The sequence below is a fragment of the Abramis brama genome (genome assembly GCF_963993115.1).
Source record: "Abramis brama genome assembly, chromosome: 25".
Taxonomy (NCBI): domain Eukaryota; kingdom Metazoa; phylum Chordata; class Actinopteri; order Cypriniformes; family Leuciscidae; genus Abramis; species Abramis brama.
The window spans coordinates 2,021,730-2,049,225 of record NC_139987.1 but is presented as its reverse complement, the minus strand read 5'-3'; the positions used below and the strand labels follow the sequence as shown (position 1 = coordinate 2,049,225).

The 27,496-nt window shown below is 40.7% G+C and overlaps 1 protein-coding gene across 2 annotated transcripts in view; it reads left to right on the top strand.

Annotated features, from left to right (window-relative positions):
• Nucleotides 1–27,319, top strand: part of map3k1 (mitogen-activated protein kinase kinase kinase 1, E3 ubiquitin protein ligase) — a 71,604-nt gene extending 44,285 nt beyond the window's left edge. For both annotated transcript variants that reach the window (XM_084105515.1, XM_084105516.1), the window contains exons 7-20: nt 90–211; nt 1,651–1,732; nt 2,639–2,834; nt 3,160–3,408; nt 10,399–10,520; nt 10,987–11,078; nt 11,411–11,603; nt 12,596–13,853; nt 14,696–14,848; nt 15,119–15,281; nt 17,991–18,122; nt 18,502–18,644; nt 22,353–22,484; nt 25,231–27,319. In XM_084105515.1, coding sequence (XP_083961641.1) covers nt 90–211; nt 1,651–1,732; nt 2,639–2,834; nt 3,160–3,408; nt 10,399–10,520; nt 10,987–11,078; nt 11,411–11,603; nt 12,596–13,853; nt 14,696–14,848; nt 15,119–15,281; nt 17,991–18,122; nt 18,502–18,644; nt 22,353–22,484; nt 25,231–25,380 — 3,187 coding nt within the window. In that variant the 3' untranslated portion in view covers nt 25,381–27,319. The remainder of the gene's footprint in view (nt 1–89; nt 212–1,650; nt 1,733–2,638; nt 2,835–3,159; nt 3,409–10,398; nt 10,521–10,986; nt 11,079–11,410; nt 11,604–12,595; nt 13,854–14,695; nt 14,849–15,118; nt 15,282–17,990; nt 18,123–18,501; nt 18,645–22,352; nt 22,485–25,230) is intronic.
• Nucleotides 27,320–27,496: the final 177 nt, after the last annotated feature.

Sequence of the window (27,496 nt, the reverse complement as noted above, 5' to 3'; positions counted from 1 at the left end):
TTTTAACATTTTAATTGCAACAATCATCGTGTTGGTTTTTCTTCTTCTACCTCTTAAAACTGAGCCTGTGTGTCTACTCTTGTGAGCAGTATGAAGGATGAGGAGGAGCAGATGTGTCCCATCTGTCTGCTGGACATGCTGGATGAGGAGAGTCTGACGGTGTGTGAAGAGGGCTGCCGAAACAAGCTCCACCATCACTGCATGTCCATATGTAAGTACCAAGAGAAATATCAGTGGTCATATCCCAGATTATCCCACATCACCTACTGTGATATTTAGAGTAGTCACAGGAACTAGAATGGACTTCTGAATCTGGCCACATCACAGGAGGGAGACTTCGAGAGCCTTTCTATGCGTACTTTTACAATATTAGCCCAGAACACTTCAGGCCTGGTCCGGAGTGAGCGTGTTTAAGCCTTTTCTGCCCATTTCTTTCAGCTACACTAATGCTCTAGACATTAACCAGGCATTTAGGTGCACACATTTGATTGCATCTTCTCCAAATCTATGTCTGCTAATAAAGACAGTAGCTACGTTTACATGGACACCTTTTGTTTCAATCGGAATGAATCCGAATGTAATGTTTTACATGAACACTAAATAAAGCGGTCGGGTTGATGTGCGCATTTATACGTCACAAGCTTCAGGTTTCCGATGTTTGTGCATACTAACCGTTCTGATTTTCTTTGTTTTAAAGAGCAGACATAACATTTATCCTTTCGGGTCCTAATTAGTTGACGACGAGCACATGAACCGTTGTGCCGTGCTGCTTATATTAATCAAACCATTAAAAACGGCCCTTCCCGCAGCTAAAACAAGGCGTCTGTGGATGAGAGTCCGAAACAAGGACTGATGGGACGTTATGGTGCTCCACTTCACAGACGATGAGTGGAAGGAGAGTTGTAGAATAACGGGACACTCATTTATGACACATTACGTCCTTACACATGAGCAGTACTTTCCAGTTTTGGTTTTCAATCAGATCAAGTGTTTACATGTGCTCTCGATCGGATTAGGAAAGCTTTAAATCACCCCTTATAATCCGAATGAAATTTTAATCGGATTTGGCCAATTAATTCCGGTTGACGTGGTAATGTGTTTTTATTTTTATATTATTTTATTCGCACTGTGCTTCTAGTCCGATTACAAACAGATTATTAGGGTCCATGTAAACACGGATATTGCTAGGGCTAAGTAAATATTAAGATAGTGTCAAGAATAAAGGCTTTGGAAGATCTTTTAAATGTTGTTTTGCAAATGTTAAATGCTCATTCATTGTCTCTATTACAGAGCTCTTCAAATGATCTCCCCTCGTGCTAAAACAGCCAACAACTCAACAACCAGAGATTGTTGCATAAAAATGCTGAACGAATTAAAAAAAGAAATCATGTATGAACACCCCCTTAGGGATGTTTGAATTACCAAATGTAGCCAATTGGGTAATGCAGTAAATGGGCTTGATATTGCACAAATCTGTCATAATACTTATAAAAGACAGATTACATGTAATAACATAAGGATTCCTCGCAGGAGATGATTTAAAGTCTGACTAGTTGTTTGTTGAACGAGCATCCTAGCCCTATATCCCCTGACAGCCTTCATGTAATGATGAGTTATGTGAACATCTCTTGTGCCCTGTTTGTGTTTCAGGGGCCGAGGAGTGCAGGAGAAATCAGGACACGTTAATCTGCCCTCTGTGCAGAGCCAAGTGGAAGTCTCATGATTTTTACAGGTAAAGATGTAGAAGCGTGATCGAAGCTTAGAGAATTCAGCCGTTCATGTTTAAAGTGAAGCTAGAGGCTTCAGTTACAGATGTTTATGAGCATAAGTTCCCTACATCAGGAATATGTTCATGACCCATAGACTGAGATGAGATCATGTGGAGGTCAGGGTGGGCAGATGTCGAACTCCTCTCTGGTGGTTAGGTGAGCGAGACAGCCCGGCACCAGCCATGTTTGTGTGTGTCTGCCCGGGATTGACATGCTAGCGGCTAGTCGGTTTTTGGTGTTTTCTAGCTTCCCGCAAATCATCCAGAGATTCGCCCCACACACAATGATGCCCGAAACCAAACCCTGCTGTTTCTTCTTTAGGAAACTGCAATTATTCTAATTTCATGAAGTAAATCCCCTCCATTTGTCTTGGCTGACTGTGAGATGGCATGACTGTTGAGAGGTTGGCACTTTCAGACAGTCAGTGCATTATGGTCTTGCCATCTCAGCTTATGAGAACACAAACCACGGGTTCGGTTTGTTGCCTTTTGTGATGTTTTTCTGAGCTATTAGGCCTTAAACATGCATGCGTTTTGTCGTGTTATGAGACACAATGGCAGCCATTAGTATAAACTAACGAAGTCTTCTACAGTCAGTCAGAAATCATTCTGATATGATGATTTGATGCTCAAGAAACATTTCTGATTATAATCAATGTTAGAAAAAAAGTTGCGCTACTTTTGCGGATTTTTTCATGCCGTTAATTTTTTTTTCAAGAGAACCACATTTAATTGAAATAGAAACTGTCAGTTTTGATCAATTTAATGCATCCTTTCTTAATAAATGTTTAGTTAAAAATCACACTGTTTTGAACAGTAGTGTACAGTGGATGTTGCCTTAAAGAGCTGTGTCTTTGTGTTTGTGTGTAGTTTTGAGGCCTCATCTACAGTGGAAAGCACAACAAACCACTCCCAGAGTCAAACCGCCGCAGCTTCTTCTTCCTCGTCTTCATCTCTTCAGGCCGAGAGCTCCAGATCGGGGCAGGAGGGCGACTTCTCTCTCCCACAGTACGGAGTGCAGCACATCCCGCAGACTTACACCGAGCTCGCCGAACCCTGGATCAAGGTGCCGTACACACACACACAAGATCCTGCATCAGGTCTTCAGACCAAACTCATTAAAGTGACCATTCATGAACAAAAAGAACATATATAACCTATATATAAGAATATATAAGAACCTATATAACCTATATATACCTTTTGCATGGTAGTATTTTTCTTTTATCATTTAATTTGTAACAATAATATGTAACAATGTACGAAATCTTTCAATTGTTTCTATTTTATTTATTTTTCAAAACTGCAGTGAAAAACGTGACCCTGCTGATTCTTAATGTTATATTATCTGACGCTGACGGTCTGTTGTGTGTGTTCATGCGCTCCCTCAGGTGTTTGGTCTGGAGCTGGTTGGCTGTCTCTTTTCCCGTAACTGGAACATCAGGGAGATGGCCCTCCGGCGGCTGTCACATGACGTGAGCGGGGCGCTCCTGCTGGCCAACGGGGAGCACTCATTGGCCGGGGCGGGGCCAGGGGCGGGGCTGGGCACGGTGACGGGAGAGGTGGTGGTGGAGTCGTGCTGCAGTGTGCTCTCCATGGTCTGCGCCGACCCCGTCTACAAGGTCTATGTGGCAGCACTGGTGAGAGGCTTTATAACACTCACGCTTGCCACTGATACGGCATCTGAACATATAGGGTTAGCACACTGAATAACACGCAGAACATCACTTCAGTAATACTGTCAGTAGTGTATTATCTGTTAGACATGACAGTAACACTTTACAATAAGGTTCATTAGTTAACTACCTTAGTTAACATGAACTAAGAATGAACAATTGTTCTTCAGCATTTATTAATCTTAGTTAATATTAATTTAAACTTTTACTAATACGTTATTAAAATCAAAGGTTGTATTTGATAACATTAGTTAATGCACTGTGAACTAGCATGAATAAACAATGAACAGCTGGATTTTATTAACCAACATTAACAATGAGACATACATTTTTATTAATCTTTGTTAGTTCATGTAAGTTAATACATAATACGTTAACTAATGAACCTTATTGTAAAGTGTTACTGACATGACAATGAGTGCTTCAGTCGAACAGACTGCACAGGTTAACAGTGGTTCCCAAACTCTTTCTGCCCCACATGAACCCACATGAAGACACGCTCAGACAAAACATTGCTTGCACAATCCTATAGGATTTGAAACATTGTAAATGACACAGTGCTAAACTTCTGCAGGCTTCTCTTTGTGTTCGTGATGAATCTCTAGTGGCGTCTTAACTTGTTCGGCTTCATACTGTCAGAAGCTAATGTTTTCAGGCCCAGACACAACACACTGTGGTCTCTCTTCATTACCCACCGCTGCTCTGGTGAACCCCAGAGCCATGCCTCGTCTCTTGTCTTCACTGGACGTGACAAAGCGAGCGTTGCAATCCATTACTATAAGTCCAGTACTATATTCCTGCAATACCATAGGGGCATGAGTTTACTCTCGGGGATTTGTCGTGTTGTGTCGCGCCGCATCCAGTGTAGACAGCATCACTGATTATAATGGGTTCTGTCTGTTTTTGTCGCGCTGCTCGCGTCTGGTGTAGACAGTGTTTTTGCAGCTGTGACATTCGAAGTAAATTCATCGTCTGCTTTGTTTACCTGCCACTGGCAGTCCTTTCACAAAAGTGTCCATGCTCAGTGCAGAACCGTGCATCATCCATTTATATTCTCACACGGCTCCCTGCAATACTCTGATTCTTCAGTCGCTCCATCTAGGGGTCTGTTATTACACGACAACCTCTACAACCAGAACAGACCACTCAGGCTGTATTGAGTCATCGTGAGGTCATAAGATATGTCAAATTAATATTTTGTGTTCAGCTATTTACTAGTGGCAATAAGCAGGATAATTTCGCAGTGGGGTCTTGTATAACCCTGTAGAGTAATCTTTTGCATAACAATCTGCTACACGTTTTATAACTCTGGGTCACACCGCCTCAGTTTGGTAACCACTGGGTTACATTCATGTTTCTGTGAAGAAGTGGTTGACCGATATTGGTTTTTTGATGGCCGATGCCGATGCCGATATCTTAGAGAGCGGGGTGGCCGATGGCCGATATAAAGCCGATATTTTTATATAGATTTATTTTAATCAATATTTAATAAATTATAAATTAGAAAACAAATCTTTAAAATAAACATGCTTTTATACTTTAGATGGCAACTTCTTGAATCTGCAATCCTATTACAGTATTTTTCACAAAGTAATTGTTTAGAAATATATGAATATGTGAATAAAAAGAAGGTAAACACTGTAACAGGGCACTCAGTAATCTGGTAATTTCGTGCTGGTAATCATATTTTTTCAAATAAAGACAAGGTACGCTAATTTTACATACAGCACACAGTGAAAACGATATGAATATGACACAGTTGGCAACTGGTTATATATCAGCATATTTTAAAATTAAGGATTTAAAGTTTTTTGATCGCGTCTCCTGAAGCTGATCTTCTGTTCGCATTCACTCACTTCGCACGGACCGACCGTCACTCGCAGACAGTAATGCACACTTCACAAGATCACAGCTGGATTTGATTAAATCTGCAAGGTTTGTGAAATTAAATGTTTATTAGATATTCAGAGATTTGTCTAAATGACGTAGATGCGCATTTGCTGAATGTTGACGGCAAATGAGAAAGTATTTTAGCCTGATTGTTTGCCTTTTCTGTTACAAATAATATAAAAGCAAACGCTTTACTTTACTTACTTCGCATACCATTTACTTTCTTTGTTTACCAGTTCTGTCTAACAAAGTATTAGATATGACTGACAGAGATCGTAAATTAATGAAGACAGAGAATGTGAGTGAGCGCTGTGTGATCTGAGGAGCTGTGTTCTCAGCGCCGCCCGTCAAAATAAAAGTCCCGTTTCCAACACATCGGCCAATCAGAAAAACGTATCGGCCGATGCCGATATTTCAAAAATGTCAAATACCGGCCGATATATCGGTTTTGGCGATATATCGGTCGACCACTACTGTGAAGCAAAGGTCTTTATTATTCAAACACTCCGGCCCTAATTATGTCCATGCAGAATGGTGAAGTGCCGTCACATGAGCTTACTCGACCACTGTTTCACATGCCTGACCCACTGCTATTATCATGTGAACACTTCACTTGTTGTGTTGACAGCGTGTGATGCTTCTGTTAAGATCACATGAACGAGACAGATTGTGGCACAGCAGAAGGAAGTTGCACAATCCTGCACGAACCAAGAGCTCCTACAGTCATCAGGGCTGGTTAAACCCCAGGATTGGCTCATCGTTTTGGCTTGGTGGCCTTTGCTCTTTCATTTGCTCTTTTCATTTAGCTTCATTAACACCACAACTCAGGACAAAGGAGAATGTTCACATGACCTGGTCAGAACAGGTGACTGAGCCACATTGAGGAAGATGTGATCACTTTGGCTGGTTTCAGTGTCCTCCATCATACCACGGGTACCTCCAAATTGGACTGGGCAATATAGATACAAATCTCAATATTTTTCCACAATAAAATAAAAAATAATCCAGGCATAAGTACCACTTTCTGCTTTTTACTAAATGAACACAAAAGGAATCATTTAAAAAAAAAATTTGTATAGTTACCAATATAAAATATAAAGAAAATTTATTTTAAAAATGTGTGGTTGTCGCAACAAAGCAAGTTCTTTGAAGAATCCCAGGTCACTAAAAATCCCAAATTTGCCCATTGCCCTCTGTCCATCATCATGGCTCCTCCTAATCATCCCCATACACACTGATTGGCTTCATCACTGTCTCCTCTCACCAGTAAGCCGGTGTGTGGTGTGTGTTCTGGCTGCCGTCGCTTCATCATCATCATCAGGTGGTGCTGTGTGTGTTTGAGGAGATTCCCCTCTTCCATATGTAAAGTGTTTTGAGTGCTGGGTAAAGTGCTATGTGACGAATTATTATTTTAAGTTAGTGTTCCTTTAAATAGAAAACATTGACTCTTTTCACATAGCACTTGCACAAATACTCATTCCCTAATTTTGAATTGCAAGCAAAGTGATGCAATAACACCAGCAAAATGCAATAACAGGGCTCCAGACTGCGACCAAATGGTCGCATTTTGCGACCAAAATTTGAGTGTGTGCGACTGAATTTTACATCCAGTCGCACATGTGCGACCAGTAAATTTCATCTCGTATAGTGTGATAGTGGGCGACAAAACGACGTCGCGTACGATGCTTTATGACATCACGACAAAAAGACTAGCATGTTTAATTTTTTAACGGGTTCCGTCAAGAGTGAATGAGTGTGTGTGTGTGCGCGCGCGCGAGTGAGTGAGAGAGTGTGTGCGCGAGTGAGTGTGTGTGTGTGTGTGCGTGCGCAAGCGAGAGTGAGTGAGTGAGTGAGAGTGTGTGTGTGTGTGTGTGTGTGTGTGTGTGTGTGTGTGTGTGTGTGTGTGTGTGTGTGTGTGTGTGAGTGAGTGAGTGAGAGCGTGTGTGTGTGTGTGTGTGAGTGAGTGCGTGTGTACATGTGCGAGTGAATGTGTGTGTGAGACGGCTCGCGATGACTGTTCGTAAAGCAACGTGTAGTCTGACAATGTTTCTTGTCCAGGACATGACAAGATTTTTAGGAGTCAAAATCGTGTAATCTGACACAGTGACTATCGTAACATACAAAAAAATTGTGTAATCTGAACCAGGCATAACTATAATGGTATACTGTGGTTATAAAAGTAGCCTACACATCTTTTTCCAGCACTTCAAAACTATATCATATTTAAATGTTATTTTTAATGTGTTGACCAAAAAAATTTTGTTCATCCTTTTAAAGATTGTCTCTATTTATAAAACTGAAAGTTTTTAGAAGTAGGAAAACACTTATTTAAAAAAAAAAAGAAAGACTAAATTACCATTGTAAACATGGCTGCTGAGAGAGCTTATTGGCTATTTTCACTCCCTAATATCTATTTTGTCACTCATTTTGCTTTTGAATTAATATTAAGACATTATGAATGATAATAATTAAATTGAACTTTATCTATACACCTCAAATTAAGCTCAGTGCTTTGTCATCCCACAGTGCTACCAAACACTTTCTGTAGAACTTAGTGCCGCTGCCCTCAGATGTTAGTCTGGAGCCTGTGATCTTAAAATAAAACTGCACCATAATTTCTGTACGCTAAGTCTATTTATTATCAAAGCATTTGTCTGTAATAGTTATTTAGGGGGAAATGTGAAGGTGTGCCCCTAAATTTTCTGCTTGCGCTCCTAAAATTTTAAGTCAGGGGCTACAGCGCTCCTAATAAAAAAAGTTAGTCTGGAGCCCTGAATAATACCAGTAATATCTGATCTCCCAGCCCTTCACCTATAGACTGTTCTCTCAGTAAAAATGTCCAAAATCCCAAGAAATAAAACAGAAATGCCGCAAAATACCGTTTCATGGTCCTTAATGCTTTTTGCTTGCCATTGGCTGGTGTGCAAAAACATCATCATTGAATACAATGTCTAGATATTCCTTTTGTCAACTTTGATCTGAGGTTATCTGAACCGGGCCAGAGTGCTAAAGTGCAACAAACCACGCTGGCTAGTTTTAAAGTTCACTTCGAACCAGGAAGTCTGGAAGCAGCAGGGATCCTCAGACTGAAGCTGGGAAAGAAAGGTTTATTTTTTTCTTTCTTTCATAACCTATTTTTCCTCCTTAAAAACAACAAACAAACCAACAAAAAAAAACAATAGCTCTTGCTGCTCGGACTTGGTGTCTTTCCCTCAGGCTCTGTGCTCCAGTGAGCCGCCTTTATGAAAACAACAAGCGTTTTGTCCGTTCGGGGTTTTCCAGCAGTTTTCCTATATTCTTCGAACATGCACCAGAAAAGAGGGCTGTCTCTATGAACTAAAAATACTACAGACAAAAGCTTTCAGGACGTTACCTTGTGTTAGACTGCTCTGTAAGCACTGCAGTTGTGTAGCGCTTTGGCTGATCTGAAGTCTGCTTGTGAACTAAATGTGGCGAGTTCAAATGTCATAATGTTTCACTATTTATACTTGACGTGGAGTTATTTTTTGCATGCAGAGGAGCATTATTTGATCCTTTTAGTGTGTGTGTGTGTGTGTGTGTGTAGGCGGGGGAATGTGTGTTTGTGCTCAGGAGGGGGGTGTATGCTGTGTTAATCAATGCTGGGCCGCGCTCCAGTGCACTGTGCTATCAGTCACCACTTCCCAGCTCTCTCTGGGAGTCAGGGTCAGGGTGAACTCTTTCACACACACACACACACACACACACACACACACACACACACACACACACACACACACACACACACACACACACACACACACACACACACACACACAGTGTAGCACTGTTAATGTACTGTAGTCAAGCCGATCACAGGACTGTTCAGACCTCAGGGAGAATACGCTGGTAATGCAAATAATTAATGAACTGCAACTAATCACTAGTTTGTGTATAAAGGCTTTTAAAATAAAAATGCGTATCAACTTTTAAAATGGAGGAGAAAAGGCATCTTGTTTCTTTTGTTGTTGACGTCAGAGCCAATCAAACTCGGTCACTGTGTAGAAGGTAGCTGTGTTCGGCAGATGCCAGCATGGACATTTTCAAATTCAAGAGACTTTTAAACACAACAAACAAACAAACAAACAAACAAATAAAATAAGTGAATCCACATTTAAATGTTAACATTTTTACTTTTGGACAGTATTTTGGTACTGTATTTGGCCATCACATGATGCCCAGTGTTGGGATGCCTTATTTTGTGATATTTATGAAAAAAATTGTGATTCTGATTTGAAAATTTATTTTTTGATTGTTGTTTTTGTTGTTTTAAAATAATATAATCTCTTTTTGCTTTGCTTGTTTGTAGCACAATTTGACCACAAATGTTGTAATTGTATGTCAGTATGGCAATAATAATATATTAATAATATTATTTTATTATTTTGTTAGTTATTACTTATTATTATTATTATTATTATTATTATTATCATCATCACTAAGTATATTAAACAAAATAAAAATAGTACTATTATAATTTCACTGTAAAGAAAAAAACTAATATTTACGAAAAATAAAAAAAATATTTTATAGTACAACTAAATTTCCAATATTAATATTTATTGCCGTCTTAATTTCTTAATTTTGAAATGTTAAACAATCATGCTTTTATTTGAGGAATAGTCTTAAAGCTTCTCTTTTGTTGACAACAAGCACTTTCAGGCCTGGTTTCACAGACAGGGTTTAGATTAAGCCAGGATTAGGTCATAGTTTAATTAGGACATTTAAGTAGCTTTTATAAACGTCCCTTAGAAAAAAAACATTACTGGTGTGAATCTTGAGACAAAACAATGGTACTGACATATTTTAGGATATGCTTTCAGTTAAAACAGCTCAAACATGCATTTTAGTCCAGGATTAGACTTGAGCCTTGACTGTGAAACCGGGGGTAAATATTTAAATTAATCGTGCATCCCTCTGTGTCCTGAACCACACTGTCTTGTGCTCAACACAGGACTAGAGAATCCACAACACAAGCCACAGTCCTGAATTTGGGAACATCATTTGTGATCTGTATTAAGAGTCAATCTTTGCGCTGTGTTTCAGAAAACCCTGCGAGCGATGCTTGTCTACACCCCCTGTCACTCTGTGTCAGAGCGGACTCGCCTACAGCAGCTGCTGCGGCCCGTGGTGGAAACCATACTGGTCAAGTGTGCAGACGCCAACAGGTACAACTCGCTGAAGAGCGTCTCTGATTGGGCCCTAGTCGTCATGCGTAGTGGATAAATGAGTTGCCTGGGTGTAATTGACCTGATCCAGGACTCCTCCATTATTCAAAGCTAGCCAAAAGGGGAATGATCACAATCAGAAGATCTGGTATACATCAAATCATTTCTAGGCTGTCGTGAAGTTAACAGGCTATTGCCACCTAGTGGACGGGCACTGTAGGCACAGACAAATTATTGCTGATGATATTGTAAATGATTCATTGGTGCGTGTTATTTTAAAGTAAACAATCTTTCATCAGAATCTAGTAACTGAAAGCTTTGCACTGACGTCCTCTTTTCCCCATCCAATCAATTCTTGATGTATAATCACGTGTTTATTTGTAGTATCCCTTTTGAGTCCTGTTGACTTTAAATGCTCTTTTGAAGTGGGTTTGCTAAGTGTACGTGTTTGTCTTGTTGTGCTCAGTCGCACCAGTCAGCTGTCCGTGTCCACGCTACTGGAGCTGTGCAAAGGTCAAATGGGGGAACTTGCTGTGGGCAGAGAAATCCTCAAAGCAGGTACAAATTTGTAATCAGCAAATCTGTGTAATAATGAAATATCCTGAAGTTGGCTGGTGGTTAATATTCCACCATTATGAACAGCTTCCTATTTCTTATTATTTAAATTGATAGTGCACCCAGAAAGGCTAATTTAGTTTTTGTGGCTGGCAATCTACAAGAAAAGCATCATAAAAGTAGTCCATTTGACTTTATTAACAATATTAAAAACACCATACTTTAGCTTTGTGTGAGGAATAAGCAGCTTACATTATTGACTGATAAACGTACCCTTTTTTAAAACATTTGTTTGCTTTTCAATGGAAACATGTTCATCTCTGATTTTCCATTAGGCTCTATTGGTATCGGTGGAGTTGACTATGTCCTGAACTGTATCTTGGGCTCTAAAACGGAGGCCAATAACTGGCAAGCACTGCTGGGTCGTCTGTGTCTGATCGACAGGCTCTTACTGGAGTTTCCTGCTGAATTCTACCCTCATATTGTGTCAGGTGGAGACTGCAACCAGGCCCAAAACCTTGTGGAGAGGTACAGAAATACATGCTAATCTCGCTGAGCTTCTGTTCTCCGTTTATGAACCTTTATAAAAGTTTGGCATTTTTGCAACCATGGAAACTATTTTTAGGACATGTTTGTATATCATCATTTTCTAGTGGTACGATTTTAAAATTATACAATTAAAAACAAGTACCGGGATTGTAGATTTAACCTAGGATAATATCTTTCATATGTAAGCAAAATGGACATTATAACTCTAATGAATCAGAATCTAATCAAACTGAATCGAGGTCAAAATCAAATCGAATTGGGAGATCTGTATTGTTACCCATCACTCATTAAGAGCTTGCTAGATTGGTATCTGTTTACTTTTTTTTTTGGCAAGCCACCCAACAGCTGATCAGCCAAATTTAATGTATTAAAGGTTTTTTTTCTACTCTTGTCTTGAGCAAAATGCTTCTGGGAAGAAGAATTTATTGAGAGTGGTAGTGTAACACAGCGGTTGATTACTCCATGTCTCATCCTTCTTAAAGTCTTAGCCAAAGGTTCTGTCTGTGCAACCAGACCTTTATATCTGGTAACAGATGACATTGTCTCACTAATTGTATGGCCCATTTGGGTCACACCTTTGCAGACACAGTAACGCCCAAAGTATACTTCGGCGCACACATGTGCAAGTGACTTGAGCACTTGAAAGCAAAGTCCACTAGAGAGTATGCATCCGCCGAACGCATCTTTCCGTGCTCATGGCCAATGGAGTGTACTTTGAAAAGCTAGCATGCTCAACTGTGTGTGAGACGGAGCGCAATGTGGAAAACGAAGTATACCCGGGCCTTTACTGTTGACTGCATCACAGACCTCAGTTGTACCAGGGTTGCAAGCAAAGCATCACTCAATATTCATTCAGTTCTTGATAATTGAAACCGATTTTAAAAGTAAAGGAAAACCAGTTTGCAGCCTTTTTGTGGAAAGTGCTTTCCTGTATTGGCATGGGTTTTAACTCCATTATTTTTCCTCTGTAGGTACCAGAAGCTGCTGCCTCTTCTAAGTTTTGCGCTGCAGTCCATCGATAACTCTCACTCCATGGTGGGTAAGCTTTCTCGTCGCGTCTTCCTGAGCGCTGCCCGTATGGTAGCTCGTGTGCCTCATGTCTTTGTCAAGCTTCTGGACATGCTCAGCGTCACCAGTTCCACTCACTACGCCCGCATGCGCAGGCGTCTTCTAGCCATCGCTGAGGAGATGGACATCTTGGAAGCCATCCATCTGGGAGTGGACGACCTACAGACCGGTCACAGTTCGCTCTCCAATGCCTTCATCGAGCCCACCGCCCCCCATAACTCCCCCTGTACGACAGAAAGGAACTCGCCCACCCATGGTCTACAGCAGCCGACCGCCAAGGTGCCGCTTTCAGGTCAAGCCAGTTCAACTCCTGTAGATGACATAACAGAGAGACTCTCAAACGTCGTCACAAGTCCTGCTGAGTTTCCAAAGCCCCCTATTCAGGCCCGAAACAGACCTAGTCAATGTTTGAACTCCCCCTCATCCAGTCAACCCCCGAGCCTTCCTTCTCTGTCCATGGCCAACGCCACAGCCTTCCCTCCAGAAAACCACAAAGGCCTTCCACAGAGTTTTATTCCTAACAAACTCCCCCAGTCCTCACTGAGTTCCCAGCGCAAGTTGCCAGTGCAGAAGGGATTAAGTGGAGGTGCCTGTAGTGGGAAGGAGCCAGAGAAGCTGCCCTCCCCGGTGTTCACCCAAGCTCGACCGCTTCCCTCGAGTCACATCCACTGGCCCAGACCCTCTCGACCCTCTCCATCTGATGGAGCTAAAGCTTTAAGCCCTGGGACAAAGAGCAACATGAAACTGGACCTTCAGGAGGGCAGGTCCAGAGACGAGGTGTGCTGCAGTGGCGGTTCTCCTCTCATCCCCAGCGAGGACACGGCCTTCACACCAATCGAGGAGAAATTCCCCGGCATAGATGCTTCGGCTGATCTCAGCTCCAGCATGGAGGACCTGTTGGAGGCCTCCATACCTGCGGCAGACAGCACCGTCACCTTCCAGTCCGAAGTGGCAGTGCTGTCACCGGAGCAGACCAACACCAACGACGACACCTACAGCGAGGACATGACCAAGAACCAGAAGTGCAAGGAGAAGATGGAGGCTGAGGAAGAGGAGGCGCTGGCTGTGGTCATGGCAATGTCCGAGTCTCAAGATGCCCTGCCTATCATCCCGCAGTTACAGGTGGAGAAAGGAGAGGACGTGATCATTATTCAGGTGGATGTAAGTGCATGGCTATTAATATCATAGTAAACTCTGCTCAAAAATAAAGGCGACTCCTGTACACTGTCAGAAATAACAGCTTGTCACTGGGGCAGTACCCTTAAAAGGACAACTTGGTACCTTATTTACCCCAAAAAGGGTGCATATTAGTAGATTAGGCCCTGTTTAGACCTGGTATTAAGATCCGTTTTGGTCGAGAGAACATGGTGCTTGGTTGGTTTTTCATCTTCAAACCAAACTTGGGTCTTCAGCCGACAAAGTTTAAATCCTGTCTGGCTAGTGCGCTTCCCATAATGTTTACGCATCAGGTCAGTAGGCGGAGAGCATGCAATCTTTTGTGGATGTTTGAACACATTCGATCGACCACATGAGCGTTTACGCTACGAAAGCAATCCGGTCTAATGCGTTTTCGACTACCTCTGGAAGTGGTCAAAAGTGGAAAAGCTCAAAAGGTTTTAGACCCTGTTTACACCTGTATTTAGCGCCGTCCACTTGTGATCCGATCGACCAAACACATCTTAATGCCAGGTGTGAACAGGGTCTTAGTGTAGTAATATGTACCATTAAGCTTCCACCTTGAAATATGGTACAATAAGGTTAGGTATGGTGGAAATAAGGTACAAAGATGTCCCATTAAGGGCACTGCCCCTGTTACAAGCTGTTGTACCTCTAAAGGTTTTTTCTGAGAATGTAGAAAGAGATTTGACACCAATAACATTTAGGTTTTAAACCTTGACTGTTTAATCATTCTGCCTTACGCAAGCACTGCTCATGTACAATTTTAATATCAAAAAGTTTGTTTGGCTTCATTTCTCCCTGCCTTTTTTCCTTCTCATGGTCAGACACCAGAGACTCTGCCTGGTCATACCAAAGCAAAGCAGCCATACAGGGAGGGCAAGGAATGGCTAAAAGGGCAACAAATTGGCCTGGGTGCCTTTTCGTCATGTTACCAGGCTCAGGATGTGGGCACTGGTACTCTGATGGCTGTCAAACAGGTGAGAATATCTGTTACACACTCCACCCGATACTTTTTCCTAACACTTTATGGGGGATCTGTGTGTTTGGATAGTTGTAAATGCAAATTTATGAAAACTATCCGAAAATGCTGCGAAATTATGTTGACGGGTCACTTACTCAAGGTTGGGCACCCCTGGGGTATACAAAAGCACTAAATATGGACACATGGGGGTTGAATATGTTTTGTTTTTGGCAGCTATTGCAGAATACATACAGACACGATGCTTGATTGTGATTTTATTCATCAGGTGACGTATGTGAGGAACACCTCCTCAGAGCAGGAGGAGGTGGTGGAGGCACTGCGAGAGGAAATTCGCATGATGGGTCTCCTTAACCACCCAAACATCATCCGAATGCTTGGGGCAACTTGTGAGAAGAACAACTACAACCTTTTTGTGGAGTGGATGGCAGGTGAGTTGTCCACAAACTTGCAAAGAGTAAAGGTGTGGTCAACGGGTCCAGTATTACTTTCAAACCAAGCAGTTTTTTGTTGGTCAAGATTGGTCAAACTTGAACCTGCTGCGAAATATGCTCTTGCGCAAAATTCCCATTGGTGTGGAATGTTGAAATGGCTGGATTTTGGCCATGAAAATTTGCTGAACAAAAGTAAATGTAACTGCTCCTTAAATGTAGTGGTCGTATTGGGATCTCACCAGGGTTGCCAGGTCCCAGAAAAATTTCCAGCCCAAAGACTCAGAACTTGCCCAAAATAATACAGCGTTTGCCTGTGTGTACGCTAGACTACATTACAGCATATATGGGACAAACTGGGTTTAATATGGAAAGCTACTTTGATGTCTTAAACTTCAGATGCTTGTATTCATGCCTATAAATTAATTACTGCTTAATGGGATGATTCTGTATTATATATGCCACATTGGCAACCCTAGCTAAGACTTATTATTAATAGCCTAATAATTAATATGCCAAACTCAAACTACTTTAAAATTCCAGTTGTAAGCGAAACTCACGTAATCCCTCTTTCTGAAGTGACATCAAACCATCTCACATCTCTTTCAGCGGTCCTTAGTTTGCCAGGTATTCTTTCTGAGGATCAATACACATTAGTAAAAGGATCCATTTTAATTTCTTTGTCTACAAAATAACTTTTTTCTGCGACCACTGTACATTTACATTTAGTCATTTAGCAGACACCTTTGTCCAAAGCGACTTACAAATGAGGACTAAAGCAACCGAGTCATCATGAAGAGGCAAAAACTACACAACAAGTGCTCAAAATACAAAGTTCAGGTATTGCTTAGTGTAGCATAAGCCAGACAAGGGAGGAAAAGGAAAGATTTTTTTTTTAAGAGGTTAAGTTCTCATAGAAGAGATGAGTTCAGCTGTCTTTTGAATGTTGTCAGGGATTCTGCATTCCGGATGAGGGTGGGGAGATCATTCCACCAGCAAGGAACCGTGAATGAGAATGTTCTGGAGAGTGATTTTGTGGCTCTCTGTGATGGAACCACGAGTCGTCGCTCGTTGACCGATCGTAGGCTTCTGGTAGGGATGTAGACTCGTAGGAGCGAGTGAAAGTAGGAGGGAGTTGAGCCTGTGATAGATCTGTAAGCAAGCGTCAATGCCTTAAACTTGATGCGAGCAGCGAGTGGTGAGAGATGAACAGAGGAGTGACGTGGGCCCTCTTGGGCTCGTTGAAGACAAGACGAGCTGCAGCATTCTGAATCATTTATAGGGGTTTAAGTCCAGCCAGAAGAGCATTGCAGTAGTCAAGCCTAATAATTACCAGGGCCTGGACGAGAAGTTGTGTTGCATGCTCAGTTAGGAAAGGCCTGATCTTCCTGATGTTGTGCAGTGCAAACCTGCATGATCGAGCTGTCTTTGTAATGTTGTCTGTGAAGGTCAGCTGGTCATCAAACGTTACTCCAAGATTTCTGACCGACCTTGATGGGGTGATTGATGATGAATCTAGCTGGATAGTGAAGTCGTGTTGTAGAGATGGATTGGCAGGGAGGACGAGAAGCTCAGTCTTTGCCAGGTTGAGCTGCAGGTGATGTTCCTTCATCCATGCCGAGATGTCTGCCAGACAGCTTGAGATTTGTGTAGCTACTGTGGGATCGTCTGGTTGAAATAAGAGGAAGAGCTGTGTGTCATCAGCATAGCAATGGTAAGATAAACCATGTGCCTGTATGATGGGTCCCAGTGATGTGGTGTAAATGGAGAAGAGGAGGGGTCCAAGCACTGAACCCTGGGGAACCCCTGTGATCAGCTGATGTGCTTTGGATATTTCAACTCTCCAGGCAACCCTGAAACACCTACCTGTGAGATGGGATTCAAACCAGTTAAGTGGAGTTCCTGTGATTCCCAGTGATGAGAGGGTGGACATAAGGATCTGATGATCCACAGTGTCGAAGGCAGCAGACAGATCCAGGAGAATGAGAACTGATGATTTGGAAGCAGCTTTTGCGATTCTCAGGGCTTCTGTGACCTACAGTAATGCAGTCTCGGTTGAATGGCCTTGCTTGAAGCCAACTTGGTTGACATCCAGCTGGTTATTCTGAGGCAGGAAAGATGATACTTGGTTGAAAGCAACTCGTTCAAGTGTTTTCGCTATGAATGGTAGAAGAGAGAAAGGTCTGTAACTCTACAAGTGACGTGTTTAATGTGGGTTTTTTAAGCAGTGGAATTACCCGAGCCTGCGAGTTGAATAGGAGGAGAGAGTTGAATGTCTTGAGAAGTGTTTGTGTGTTAGAAGCGCTGTTGATCTTGTTGTGGAAAAATAAAGATTTCTCAGCATGAACATCAACAGAAAAGGAAAACAGCAGAGATTGATACATACTCAGGTCAGATGGGTCTTTTGATTTGCGCCATTTCCTCTCCACTGTCCTGAGTTTGATCCGGTGTTCACAAAGAACATCAGATAACCAGGGGTTGGAGGGAGTAGCACGTGCTGGCCTGGAGGAGAGAGGGTAGATTTAAATTTAAAATGTAGCTAAAATAAAATGAAAACCGCAACACTGGATCTCACAATGCATTATTACATTAACAAGAGGCCCTTTTGGCTATTTTCCTCTTTGTAAGTAACAGTTTTCAGAATGACTGTTTTACCAGATCTGTCCTGGTCCATAAAAGTCATACTTGTAACTCCTCTGTTTTCCTCAGGTGGCTCAGTATCTCATCTCTTAAATAAATATGGCGCGTTTAAGGAGGGCGTGGTCATCAACTACACTGAGCAGCTCCTACGAGGTCTCTCCTACCTCCACGAGAATCAGATCATACACCGCGACATCAAAGGTAAGCTACCAAAGCATGGCTACCGAAAGAACCGCTATTGTCTCAAACTGTGAGGAATGGTTTCCAGCGTACTCTTGTGTCCTTTACAGGTTGGTTTGGTGGATAGAGAAGGCAGTGACTTTTTCAGTAAAGTATTTTTGTGTTTTATAAGCTCTGTTCCAAACCTAAGCAGGTTCCTACTGCCTACTGAGATAGCATCATACTGTAGGTGCACTCCCAACTTTTTTTTTTCTTTTTCAACTCTTTTGCAGAGCATTGGAGCTATATTTGTGTATTTAGCTCTCTACATAGGCAGTAGACAGCAAGGCAGCTCACTAGGTTGTGGGACAGAGCTTTAGGGTGTGTTCCCATATTTATGGTCTCCTTTTAACCTGTGTAGGTGCCAATCTACTAATCGACAGCACGGGCCAGAGGTTGCGGATAGCTGATTTTGGGGCAGCAGCACGTCTGGCTTCAAAAGGCACGGGTGCGGGGGAGTTCCAGGGTCAGCTCCTGGGAACCATTGCCTTCATGGCTCCTGAGGTAAACATTTGAACTTAAAAATACAAAACCTGCCTGTTTACTACATAAAACATGTTGAGATTGAAGTGTTCACCCTGAAGTGTTTAAACAGGCCACTGTTTAAAGGATTAGTTCACTTCAGAATTAAAATTTCCTGATAATTTACTCACCCCCATGTCATTCAAGATATTCATGTCTTTCTTCAGTTCAAAAGCAATTAAGGTTTTTGTGGAAAACATTCCAGGATTTTTCTCCATATTGTGGACTTCAATGGGGTCCAACGGTTTGAAGGTCCAAATTGCAGTTTCAGTGCAAAGGCTCTAAACAATCCCAGCTGAGGAATAAGGGTCTTATTTAGAGAAACCATTGGTCATTTTCTAAAAAAAAAGAAATATTTATATACTTTTTAACCACAAATGCTCGTCTTGCACTAGCTCTGTGATGCGCCCCACATTACGTAATCACGTTTAAAGGTCACGTGTGTCCCTGTTCAAAATGTAGGGTAGAGCGAAAAACTCAATCTCATTTTCTCCTCCAACCTCAAAATCATCCGACATTGTTGTTTTACCTTTTATTAATGTATTTTTTTGAAATGCCATTTGACTTAGTCTTTGGACGTTCGCTTTGTAAACACTAGGTCTGTACTCTCGCCTACGTCATGCGTGACCTTTCAGTGTGATTAACGTAATGTGTGGCGCATCGCAGAGGTAGTGCAAGATGAGCATTTGTGGTTAAAAAGTATATAAATGTTTCTTTCTTTTTTTTGAAAATGACCAATGGTTTCTCTATATAAGACTCTTATTCCTCGGCTGGATCGTGTAGAGCCTTTGAAGCTGAAGAATATTTTCCTCAAAAACCTTCATTTCTTTTCGACTGAAGAAAGAAAGACATTAACATCTTGGATGACATGGGGGTGAGTAAATTATCAGGAAATTTTAATTCTTAAGTGAACTAATCCTTTAACTTCTGTGTTCCATGAACGTCCATTTGGTATAGCAAGTCAGACGCACAATATCAAAACTACTTTTCACAACTTGCATTCAAATAGGACAGTATATAGCAATGGCAAAGTTTATTTTGTTTGCAATATATATTTGATGTATTAAATGCAAACATTACAGCCACAATATGCTTCTGTTTGGGTTTTAAACTGAGGCACACAATACTCACTTTGCTTGGGTCCAATTAATTCAACTACTTAAAGGAGATGTAGAAGTTAGCCTTCTCAGACTCTGCTTAAAGCTTTTGGTTGGAAATTGAGAGACTGAGAGAAAGAGACCTTCCCAGACAAAAGAAAGCTTGTTCATTTTGAAGAGGTTTCAGTAATGAATACCCTGCTGGGAGAGGCAGGGCCAGCTGAACTGCTTCCTAATTAAACAGAGTTTGGGCACACAATAACAACAACGACACAAGGGGTCGGCCTATTGTGGCTTCCACAAAAGAACTGCAATTTACTTTCATTTCAAGTTACTCAGAGATCTAAATCCACTTTGTCCTATTTTCCTGACTGGCCACGCAATTCTGAACACCACACAGAGAGGTCACCAGACTTGACCACAGTTTTGTGAAAGTGACATTTAAATGTCCAAAGCTTAGAGAGCAAGTAAAGTTGTGCACCTATGGTGTGGCATGCAGAACACAATACCCCCAAAAAAAAAAAAAAATAGAGAGAAATATATATATTGAAAAAACCTGGATTCTAGGGCTGTAATCAACCAAAGAAAATCTTGGTCGACTGAAGTCCTGAAATTTTCGACTAAAAATGACGTTAGGAAAAAAAACGTTAAATTAATTAGCTGCGCACTGTGTGCAGTACTTGGTAGCCTTGTTGTCCGCCTAAATGAATTATAAATAAACATAAAAAAACTAGTAGGTTATTTGCAGTATATTGAATCGTTTTTGACCTTATTATTTTGCACTGAAATGAGTCTGTCACACGAGTCTGCTCTGACAGCGTTGCATCACGTGCACCTGCGCAGAGCCTATGATTTACGAAAATAGTGATATCATCACAAGCACTTTTGAGGAATATGCAACATAATTAAAACAATTGTTTTTGTCATATGTATTATAATAACTGACAGACACTAACGTTATAATTTCAGCCGCTCTGTGCAGCTCAGCTTCGCGGCTGAGACACGAATAGACTATTAACTTTTTAAAAAATGCTGCCACACTGCCGATGTCTTTGTTGACATGGTAGAAGAGGACTGACTATGAATTAAACGCTCTCACAATTAAATAATATTCAGCAAACCTTCTAGTAGCCTACTTTCTTCAATCTGTCTCTCTTCTCCGGTGGGTTGGGCTAATCCAAAAGAAGTGAAAACAAGGGGGGTGTTCTGAAGACAGACTGTTACCTGGGAAACAGGGGTGCTCTGAAAACACCCCCATTAGCAATTAGTGCTTTCCACCTGATGAAATGAACGCGTCAACGCGGCAAAACTGATGAAATGAACGCGGCAAAAAATCAACCAATCAGAATTTTGGTCGAGCCAGAACGTATCGACCAAATAATCGACTAGGAGATTACAGCCCTACTGGATTCGCTGTAAAAATAAAACATTTGTATTGTCTCAAGTGACCATTTGTATATCTGACTGGTGTCTTATGTTATTTGTTTTGTTTGGGTCTTTTATTTTAAATGTACTGTTAGTAAGTAAATTCTTTAGCTGGTCAACTTGGAAAACAGTAGTGTCAATTAGTGCATCAGGAACAACATTTTAGAATGCAATATATATTGTGGCTATTGTATATAGCCAGAGTACTGAAAATGTGCCAGTCCGCAGTCTGTCAATTTGTGGTCCTTTACATGCCTATACTTATAATGACAAGTGGACTAGGGCTCATTTGAAACCAGATACTGTGGCAGCAAATAATGCACCACAGACAGAAGCTGCAGTAGTTCTGAGTCGGGCTGGGAATCTCTCGGCACCTCACCATTCAGTTTGATTACGACTTAAGAGGCCTGCGATGATCAAACTGTTATCGATGCATCTTTTTTTTTTCTCTCTACAGGATTTTTTTTTTCTCACTGTGTGACTTCATTTTACTTTCAAAGCAAAGCATCTGTAATGGTCCATAATAAATTTACTCCCAATTATGGGTGGGAGTCTTTAGGCACCTCACGGTTCGATTCTGATTCTAGGAGTCTCAGTCCGTTTCCAAAATTCTTAATCTATATTTTGTTCTAATAATTAATAAATAATTAATAATTAGTTTACCGATTTAAAATCTACAATTTTATAAGACTAATATATCTGCTGCTGTCTATCATTGATGTTAATCAAACAACCAAACACACATAAAATAACTCACGGCTCTTGACTGAATCACTTTTGTAACTTTAATAAGGATAAATTTATATATTTTGGCAGAGCAGGTAAAAATCAGAACCGGCCCGCCTTGGATAGTAGGAAAAATCCTTAGTTTTGAGCCCTGATATATTAAAAGCACGGCTAAACGTGACATTTATCATAATAGGTTTATGTGAAGTTATATATTTTTTAAATATCCATCTCATTGATCTCATTTTCTAAAGATGTTGAAATGTGTCTTGTGACATACAGCGACAAAATTGTGTGAACGCTGCTAAAGGGCCAGCTGTTTTATGGGTAGAGAGCATTTTTTTTATATTTGATGGCAGCTTTATTGAATGGTCTCGGCGTTACTACACTACTGATCGTGAACTGGTGTGATTTAAGCGTGTGTGTGTGTGTGTGTGTCCAGGTGCTGCGAGGGCAGCAGTACGGGCGCAGCTGTGACGTCTGGAGTGTGGGCTGTGCTATTATAGAGATGTCCTGTGCCAAGCCTCCCTGGAACGCTGAGAAACACTCCAACCACCTGGCACTCATTTTCAAGGTGAGGACTGAACTGCATGTGTGCACGTATTACGACTTTATGAGCAAAACAATCAATGTCATGTTTACTGAGAATTTAAACCATTTATAATACATGTTACCATGAGTTAATGTAAATGACTTCAGGTGAGTTAAGTACTTGACATATATGACATTTCCTTAAATGTTTTTGCACAATCATTTTCATGCTGAACAAATAATAAAATTACTAGTTAAAAACATGTACTAAATCAGTACTCAGTAGCTTCAGGAAGTAAAAAAGCATATTCTTGCATTATAGGGTTAAGTTCAGGTGGCGGGCGGGGGGTGATGTAAAAAAAAATCTTGTATCACAAAGTGTATTATGATTGTCAAAACATTTTAGTAACTAAACTGAGTTTTATTAGGTTTAGTGACAACATGTTACAATGTTTACATGGTACAATTTCTGGTAAGCTACATTTTTTTTTATTATTGCTTGACACAAATTTAATGAATTCAATTCAGTTCTTGTGATTTGATTTAATATAGACTCATTTGGATAAATATTAGGTAGGCCTACACAAGATTTTCCTCAAGAAAAAAAAAAAGCTCACCTAATGCTGTAAACACAGAGAGCCCTATCAGCTAGTATTATATAAGGTTAAAAATAACTCAAATTAAATATAATGCGTTTTTTATTATAATAACAACTTTATTTAATGATATAGCTAAGTAAAAATATAATAAATATGTAATATTGTACACATATTTACCAAAATACTCTCTATAGCTCTTTTTTTCTAGCCAACTAGCGTGCTATAGGCTAGCCTATATTATGGTAATTTAATGGCTTTCCTGAGGTAGGCTAAATGTTCTGTGACATAATTGTTCTCCAGCTGTTTTATTGACCCCTTTCCGTGGTTTAAAAACACTGATTGATCGATATTATGTATGAGTAATATACATTCAGGTAAGTTGTACTGTATCTTTCAAGTGTTCATTCGTGTTTATTTACTATCAGCTAGAGATGATCGGGTCACGTGCGCTAGGGATCTGTCACGTCACATTTACAAGCGCCAAAACGGTATTTATTGTTTGAATTTCGTAATAAAATTGACAGAATCTGAGAGCTGAGATTTTTTTTCTGTCATAAGTAACCTGCTCTGTCTAGTCTGTCGGTCTCCGTGTCCTCTTTGCTTCGCCATTTTTCTGTGCGTGAGAAAATGGATGTGTGGCGTGAGTCTCACAGTGAATGCGTGAGAGTTGGCAGCTCTGTGGTATTAAGATGCGTTTTGGTCGATCGGATCACAAGTGGACGACGCTAATACGGGTGTAATCGGGATCTAAAACGCTTTGAGCTGGTCCACTCTTGACCACTTCCAGAGGTAGATGAAAACACATTTGACCGGATTGCTTTCATAGTGTAAACGCTCATGTGTTGGAATGTGTTGAAACATCCACTAAAGACCGTCTTCTCTCCGCCTACTGACCTAACGCGTGGACATTATGGGAAGAGCTCTAGCCAGACGGGACTTAAACTTTGACGGTTGGAGACCCAAGTTTGGTTTGAAGATGAAAAATTAACCAAGCACAATGTTCTCTCACCATTCCTGATTTCTAACACACACACACAGCGCTCAGCGTAATCTTACGGCTGACAGAACAGAAACTAAAGCTGATGTTCTCCGTGTGTTTCTCCGTCGTCTCTGTTCATATGTAAATTTCAAGATTATATTTTGTCCATTAGATCGAAAGATCTGGAAAAGCCCATACATTTACCCGCCCATAGACCCTCCCCTGGAAGAAATCAGGACAGAAGTGGTTGAAAGTGGACAAAAGAGACGGTAAACGCGGTGAACGTGAATGTTTCTCCCTCGTCCACTTGTGACCCGATCGACCAAAACGCATCTTCATACCAGCAGTAAACAGAGCCTAGCTGCACCCAGATATCACTGACTGTTTGTCAGCAAAAGTCCACCGGAAGATGCAAATCGAGTGATTTTGACTTGACCGCTACAGAGCTTTTGTTAAAACATTTAAGCATTTTTGTATTTCAACCCACAGACAGTCGGATCAACAGACAAAATCAAAGTGGTTCAAGTTTTTGGCAGCTCTTTCTCTGTCTTTGATGATGGGCTGACATTTGACAAACGCATAAATACAGTGGTCAAATCATGCTTTTTTAAGCTTTGACTACTAGTAAAAGTAAAACCTATTCTGTAAAGAAAAACATTTGAAAGAATAATTAATGCTTTAATTGCATCTAGATTGGATTACTGTAACTCGCTTTACTTTGGGATTAGCTAGTCAGCTTTATCCCGCTTGCAGATGCAGCTGCAACACTCTTCACCAGGACTACACGGCCCACGTTACGCCGGGTTTACGTTCTCTGCACTGGTTGCCTGTGCGTTATCTTATCCAGTGAATTTTAAAAATCTTCTTTTAGTGTTTAAATCTTTAAACGGTTTGGCTCCTCCTAACCTCTCGGATTTATTGACTGAACTTCGTCCAGTTTGGTCTCTCCGGTTGTCCAGCCTGAGATGGTTATGCATTCGGAAGTCTCTGCCCTTCTGTGTTCGATCTGCATCATCACTGTCTGTTTTTAAATCTAAGTTTAAAACCCTTGAAAAATTTGCCATATAATCATGAGGAATTTATATTGCATTGTTTGTTTTTATTAATTATATTGAATTGTCTTTTTCATCGTGTAGCTCAATGGTCAACCTAGAATGTGATAAATGGTGCTATATGAATAACCTTGAGATTCTCACCGACTCGTCCCTCAGATTGCCAGCGCCACCACCGCTCCAGGCATCCCCCCCCACCTGTCCCCGGGCCTGCGGGACGTGACCCTGCGCTGCCTGGAGCTGCAGCCCTCGGACCGGCCGGCCTCGCGAGAGCTGCTGAAGCACCCCATCTTCAGGCACAGCTGGTAGAGACGGCGCACTACTGAAGCCTGCTCCTGCTGACACGCTCTACTGCTAGTCGACACACTTCTGTCTTTCACAAACACAACACACTCATTGCAGAGGGCCCTAGATGCTGTATCCTCAATACATGATGCAAAAAACATGATCGACAAAAGCACATCTGTATAAAAGTGCCATTTCTGTTTTAAGTTTAGATCTCTGCTCAGTCCAGAATCAGGTTAGTCGAATCCAGCCTGAGTGACGGCGTTCAGTGGCTCCTCTGTTAAACCCCCCTCACATTTAACACATTTGACTTTAGACGGATCTTCATGTCAGGCCTCGTGTGTTTTCACACCATGAATGTGTGTTGGTGAAAGACAAATCTCTGCTAGTTGAACTAGCGCACCGCTGAATGTGAATGCTTATGATGCCGGTATGGTTCACTTTTCATTTCTAAACGGAGATCTTGTTGTATAAATGTCTGATTTTACATGTTTTAGCTTAATGGGTGTAATTGGGATCCTTTTCAAAGCTATCGCCCAATTTTAGACTGTGATGTGCGTCTGTAAATCTTGTTTAAGAGTCTCACTGGAACATCATTTCGGATCTCCAGCCTGATTTCAGTTTTTATGTGTCGTGATTTGACTTGTTTCTTTATTTTGGGTGTCGACTCGTCATCATTCAGTTGAAATTTCATTTCCTTTTCAGCTGTTATGTACTCAGCCATGTTATTGGTGCTGTTCTGTTCACGAAAATCCAAGACGTTTTGTAAACGATTAAGCTTCCTAAAGGAATATCTGAATATTTCCTCGTGTGTTATTTACTCCATTACAGGCGTTGAACATTTCGGTGGAGGGATCATATTTAGCTAACGACTTTAGTGCTCGTAAACACTGTTTTTTCCCAAAAACCTTTAACATTATGCATGTTCTGAAAACATGTCAGGTGTCTGAACTGTAGCTCTTCAAGCGTTGTCGCTTTTTAGGTTTTCTTCCATTTTTAAAACCATTTTAAAAGAATATCGACGACCTTATTTGGACCTTATAACACAAATCTTGAGTTGTAAACGTGACGATTTCAAAAATATTTTTTAAAAGTAATGTTATTTAATGCAAGTTCTACTGCTTTATGTGGAAAACAGGCTGATCAAGCTTGAAGAGTTAAGATGTAAATATGAATTTTGGTAGCTAAATGTATTTTACTTGACTCCTGCATTTTTAAAGCCACACTTCTCATCATAAATACGTATTTTGTTCCTGCAATGTGTGTGTTTTTTTTTCCTTTTCTTTTTTTTTCTTTTTTTCCTATGCCTTTATGAAAGCTTTAAAGTTATGCACTCTGTCTTTTTATATACTGGAAAGGTGTCTGTTTCAGCCGGCTTGATAAAATCTAATCAGTATTACTTGAGTTTTCCACATCTTCTGTCGTTTCTTCAGTTCTCCTCATCTCACTGCGTTCTGTTGTTGGGTTATTTCATGGGCTTTTTGTTCTGGGCTGAACGGACCTGTATGAAATGATGCTGTTTCTCGTCACTTGGTGGTACTTTTTTATGTGAAGATTGTCTATTGCTGTTTTATTCCAGTCTTTTCTACCTCAGGTGTCCTCTAGAGTTTTCTTCTACCAAAGTTCACTTTCTCAATATATATAAATAATTATATATATATATAAAAATATATATTCTTTTATTATAATTTTATATCTCTGATTCTTTGTTTTTTTGTTTGTTTTTTTTTCCTCAAAGATCTCCAGGGCTTAAGGGCTAACTTATATTAGCACCTTTTATTGTGCAAATAAATCTCTGGGTTCAGCAAAAGAAAATGAAAATTGGCTAAAGCTGTATCTTTTAATCCTGTGTAGCTTTTGTCAAAAATGTTTTAATTATTAGGTTTTTACCCCATTTGAAGCATTTTATAATGAAATCTACCTATTTTGGTCTTTATAGCAAATAAAACGTATAGGAAAATCAGTTTGTTGTTGTGGTTTTTTTTTTGGCCTTTCATATTTAGTCCTTTTATTCTCAGTCAATACAGCAGCACTGGATGTGCTGATTACATGCGGCTCAATCAATCTAACTATGGTTTCAATTACATCTGTAAGAAATATGGTCGTCTTAACATGCTGAACTTTCATCGCTGTAACTTCC